The following is a 5723-nucleotide window of genomic DNA, read 5'->3' as shown; positions in this document are numbered from 1 at the left end:
GGTGGATTCAGCAGTTGTGAAGCAGGAGAAAGTAATGGATGGCTTAGAAACAAATGCAATGTGGCATGCATTTGAATTGGGAACCAGTTACTCTGACTGCCCTCATTAAGATCCAGGGTGACCAGTTGTGTAACCATTTTTGGCTACGTTGCATTTGGGGATATGCTCCAACTTTACACATCTAGAAACTGAAACTTATGCTTATTTTTCTACAGTAGTTTAAGTTTGGTCGAATTTGATGCAAAGCTTCCGTGAACTTCAATTATTAAGTCCACAGATCCTCAGTCAGATCTAAATTCAGCTCTTAAAATTTCCATACCGAAGCTGAAGAAAAGTGTCTCCACAATATGACGCTGCCACCACCATGTTAGGTAATTTTAAAGAATTTTTTTCTTGTCTTCTTCACAATAATAACCTACTTTGTGTTGGTTTTGGTTATCGTACGTGAGCCTGGGCATTATAAGTCCCTCTAAAACATGTAAAACAACAAAAAAAAATTGTAGTTGCAACGTGACGTGAAAAAGTTCAAAGTGTATGAATACTTTTGACAGGAAATCTTAAATACTTCTACTTGATACTGCTTTTTGCATTGTGCTTTTATAACCATAGGCAGTCCCTATAAAAATAACTGAGTCAGTTATGATTAACTGACTCAGGAAATAGGAAAAATTAAGTTTCTCTGGCCTTTTTAAAATGCAAGAAACACGTTTTACTTCAGCTACAAACTCGAAAAAGAAGAGTTTGGATGACATAATGCTTTGCACTTCCGTCTCTAGTTGAAAGTGTAAATCTGCCCCCTAGTGGCGCATTTTGGGAACAGCGCACATAATTCAGTTTGCATCTTGGCACGTATTTATTTTTTTTTGTCTTTCCGACAGCATCCTGGCTGTGTTTCTGCCACATTTATGCATATTTTTGCTTTGTACATTATATGTTTATGTGTGTTGTGGTGTTGTATGTTTGCTTAACTTGCATTTTTCTTTCTTTACCTTTTGCATTTGCTCTGCTCTTCTCTATATTTGTCTGTTTGTATGTCTCTCCGTCTCTCTCTGTCTCAGAGAGAGCGGCGGGACTGTGCTGCCGCTTGATGGGCAGCTGTAAGAGGGGCATGCCTAAGCTGGCCGACTTATCAGTGAAGACCAAGGATATGTGGGAGATTCCCCGCGAGTCTCTCCAGCTGATTAAGAAACTGGGCAACGGCCAGTTTGGAGAAGTCTGGATGGGTAGGACTGTTGGGGATTCGCTGAAGGAGAAAAAAGAACAACAGAAGCACGCCTGTTTAAAAATGTATAACTGCAACGGGATAGAAAGTGTGAATATTTCTTAACGTAAAATCGTAAAGAAACAAATTCATAAATAAATAAATTGAAAAGTTGCAAGTGGGCGCGTCACTCAGAGGAATCTGAGTTCCTGTTCCACATCCAGATGTGCTGAGTTGTTCTCCTGATCCTCCTTTCGTTGCATGTGCATGTTTTTAAAACTCACATCACATTTTGTCACCCCTTTCCATCTTTTCACCAACTCTCCAACCCACACCTTCACCCTTTCTTCTCCCATCCTCCATCACCAAACTTCTTTCCCACCATCTCTGGCACCCCCTCTCCCTCCTCTTCCTCTTAGGAACTAACGATGGACTCTGTTACTACCTGACCAAGCCCTGCTTCAACTCCACCCCTCTCACCCTGGGCCTTGGGCGGGACGCCTGGGAAGTGCCGAGGGAAACCCTGTCAATGCAAAGGAAGCTGGGACAGGGGTGCTTCGGGGATGTCTGGATGGGTGAGACTGATGCGGGCAAACTCTAAAAGTTAGGAAAAACAGGGAAAAATTGAGCTGTAACAAAGATTATTTTGGTTTATTTCAGTGTCTAATTCAAGATTTCCTTTTATGCCAGTGTATTGTTTCTCAGTAGAGAACACACTGGATATTTTTACCTTAAAATATATAACCCTGAAAGAGTTTTCCAGTGACTAAATCTGAGTGCTTTAACATATTTTTTTGAGCTGTACAGGTTTTCATCCTGATGTCATCTGTGTGTACAGTGCTGCAGGAAGTTCACACACTCCCATCACGGACATAAATCTCACACTCCTTTAGGTCCATTAAGGACACATTTGAACCATTCTTTTTACAGTCTGGATTGAATATCTCCTCCAAAGTTTAGAAAATGTTGCTGAGCAACTCTTTTTGTTGCCGTCACCAAGATCCCTGCACTATTCTGGACGGATATTTCATCTTTGTTCTAACCTGAATTATTGGAGTTACTTTAAATTGGCAATTTTTAGTTGTTTCTTGGGTTTCAAAGTCTCCCTTTCACTTCCCCAAACCTACTTCGTTAATGAGTTCAATCTTTAACTCCTCTGATAAAGACGAGGTAAGAAGAGCTTGTCTGCTGTTACCTCAATTTGAAGGTGTTGATTTTTGACTAGGCACTTTTTTATTGGTCTCTGTTTCATGTTGATGCTAAACTTGCTCCATTCAGATAATGACACTGGTGTTTTTGGCTTAGCAATCTTGGTGGTTCCCAGTTCAAACCAAAGTTGAGGAAGCCAGTTTGGAGCAAATGAACAATATTCCCAAACACTGGGATTATAGTTGGGTGCTTAATAATCAGTCCACAGTTCTTTTGGTTCCTTGAAATCCCTAAACATATGAAATTCATGTCCATAGCGAGAGTATGTATACTTCTGACCGACACTGTGACTAAGGGTCTGCTTTTATTGACGTAAGAAAACCAGACAAACCTCCGTTCATCTGTTGTCTCTCGGCTCACTCATTAACGTCACGCATGCCCTCCAAAATACCAACCATGTGCATGGATCAGCATTTACCACATGCAACCAGCTCACTACTCCATTTTTGTTTGTTGTTTGCTTTTTATATGCTGCAGACACACTGCATGCACATGCAGCTGTCAACAGGACAGACAAATTGGCACATACACGAGGCCTTTTTCTGTGCGCATCCCCGCTTTTCTGTGCGCCGGTTAACATCAGCTCGTCTGTATGCCAGGCATGTGGAACGGCACCACCAAGGTAGCGGTGAAGACTCTGAAGCCAGGAACCATGTCCCCCGAGGCCTTCCTGGAGGAGGCTCAGATCATGAAGAGGCTCCGGCACGACAAGCTGGTACAGCTGTACGCCGTTGTGTCTGAGGAGCCCATCTACATCATCACTGAGTTCATGAGCCAAGGTATCGGGGTTGAGTAAACTGTCACCGCTCTGACATATTGTAGGTTTGAACTGCCTCCATCGCCGCAGGGGGGAAGCCTTGCTGACGTCAAACTTTTGAAGTAACTTTGAATTTTTTTTTTTTCATTCCTTAAATGAGACGTACGGTTAATAAAACTCAAAGGGCTTTCGTTCAGTCATAAGGATTCAGTTCATATTATAAAAGAAAAGAGCAGAAGCAATATTGATTCTGATTTTTAGCCGCAGCGCTGTTAAACACCAAAAGCCAAAAAGACTTTTACTACATCACTTCCCAAAAGAAGAGTGCAGTGAAAACCAGTGCTCTGTTTCTATTTTATATTCATTTAAAACTTGGATCCTGAGATTTTATCAGATTTTTTCTGATCCAAGTTGGAAAACCACTGGTTCTGCTAAATGACGCTCAGTGACCAGGACAACTTCTAATACTTTACTTTTCAGCACTGCAGAGACAAGTTCATTGAAGAAGATTAATCTAATCTAATAATACCTAATCTAATTAATCTTACATATTGAGTAGGACACAAATTGTCAAAACTGAATATGTGCAGTTTTTATGCTGGCTGTCTCTATGTTTTATATGCAAAGCAGCCATATTGGATCATGCAGTCAAGGTTGATGAGAAACATCTGACTTTTTTCACTTTCGCTCTGATAATTTTCCTAATTTTAAAGACAAAACATGTCGTCTCAGTGGATAAGAATGTCATGTTTTTATTGACACAACAAAGAAGTTGTTGTTGCTTTAAGGTTCGAGATTCCTGTTAAGATGGTGATGCATGGAAAACTTTAATTTCTGTGATGGTACATAGTAATAAATTATTTGAGAACCATTGACTTGAACCGCCGTTACATCGCTGGGGGTTAAAGCTTTTGTTGCCCTGCTAAACCACGAACCCCTGCACCATATTCATATATCTTTCACATGAGGTCTAAGGTCTAAGTTTATTCAGGTTTGTGGTTGTGGTGGCACAAAGTGTGAGAAAGTTCAGCAGTAATAAATAAGCATTGTAAGTATAAACACGAAAGAGCTCTACATGTTTTTAAGATAGGTAAAAACAAAGATCCAAACTAAGTAACTTATTTAAAATCCCACTTTACATACATTGAAAAAAATGAAAATATACTGTAAAAAGGCTAGTGACCCTATCTTCCTTCAATAACCATCATAACGAGTTAGAAATTGACACCAGGAACTTGGAAAATTTTTAGGAAAGTATATTTTCCTGTGTTTTAAAAAGCGACCACTTTCTCTATTTGTCATTGAAAGGTAACTTTTTTTTCTATTTTAATTTTCTCTAATAGGAAGCTTGCTGGACTTCTTGAAAGACGGAGAAGGCCAGACCCTGAAGCTGCCTCAGCTGGTGGACATGGCAGCACAGGTGAGGTTCAAGTCGAACAGCACGTGGTGGACAAAAGCGAGGCTTTTAGCTCCGCCGCAGACGTGAGCATGTCTGGTTTCTCTTCGTGTGCAGATTGCAGCTGGGATGGCATACATCGAGCGGATGAACTACATCCACCGTGACCTGCGAGCTGCTAATATCCTCGTCGGAGACAATCTGGTGTGCAAGATTGCTGACTTTGGTCTGGCCAGGCTAATTGAGGACAATGAGTACACAGCAAGACAAGGTAGCTGTATAAAACATAAGCGTACAGCTTCTGCCAGACGTGTGTGCAAGTGCTCGTGATGAATGAAAATGTCAGTAATTTTGGCTTTTCTTAAAAGTTATCTGAACTAGTGCTTCTGAAGGGCGGAATGAACATGCATCCATTCATTTTTTAAAAGCAAGAATCAGGTGTGCAAGTTTGAATTTATTGTGGATTTTCTGTTCAGCGTTCAGTGTCAAAATTACACATAAAATCTCAATTACAGACTAGTATGGAAGAAAGGGCTTCTGTCTTATTTGGCAACATTTTATTTTACGTTCATGCAGACAGAAACACTGGTGTTTCATCACCATTCAGTTTCTGAACAGGTTAGGCTTTAGTTTCCCTTCAGGTAAAGGTGACAGCTTCAAGTGGTGGAACCATGGAGACACATGAATGTTTTAACCGGACAAAGATATAAAAATAAAACACCTGAACTTGTTTTTAAAGGCTCAACTTTACCTTTATAAATAAATTTCCAAGGACTTTGACTTGAAGCCAAGAAGAATGGCCAATGTTGGAGTGTGTATGTATAATTTTAAGCATCCACAGTATTAAGCCAGTTTCTAATGTGTTAATATTTATGGACCCAATGCTTGTTTTTATATATATATATATATATATATATAAATTTTCCTCTCACCCTCCGTGGGTGGTCTCTTTCATCCTCTGAGCTCGGGTCCTCTACCAGAGGCCTGGGAGCTTGAGGTTCTCCTCCAGTATCTTGGCTGTGCCTAGAACTGCACATTTCTGGACTGAGATGTCTGATGTTGTTCCTGGGATCTGTTTGAGCCACTGCTCCAGTTTGGGGAGCAGTATATATATATATATATATATATATAGTTCCCTTCTCACCCTCCGCGGGCGGTCT

The 5723-nt window shown here is 40.5% G+C and overlaps 1 protein-coding gene across 5 annotated transcripts in view; it reads left to right on the top strand.

The window, feature by feature from the left end:
* The window catches only part of yrk (Yes-related kinase), a 30314-nt gene that overhangs the window by 17879 nt on the left and 6712 nt on the right, over positions 1-5723 (top strand). For 4 of the 5 annotated variants that reach the window (XM_015054171.1, XM_015054170.1, XM_015054169.1 and 1 more), the window contains 4 exons: positions 1059-1223; positions 3010-3189; positions 4511-4587; positions 4681-4834. In XM_015054171.1, the coding sequence (XP_014909657.1) occupies positions 1059-1223; positions 3010-3189; positions 4511-4587; positions 4681-4834 (576 nt within the window). Of the gene's footprint in view, positions 1-1058; positions 1224-1620; positions 1777-3009; positions 3190-4510; positions 4588-4680; positions 4835-5723 lie in introns of all 5 variants that reach the window. The other variant, XM_015054173.1, reaches the window with a different exon arrangement.

This window comes from Poecilia latipinna, unplaced genomic scaffold (assembly GCF_001443285.1).
Source record: "Poecilia latipinna isolate Pla-1442-1.1 unplaced genomic scaffold, P_latipinna-1.0 Scaffold1232, whole genome shotgun sequence".
NCBI lineage: Eukaryota > Metazoa > Chordata > Actinopteri > Cyprinodontiformes > Poeciliidae > Poecilia > Poecilia latipinna.
The sequence above is the reverse complement of the archived record's forward strand: the minus strand, read 5'-3'. Positions and strand labels throughout refer to the sequence as shown.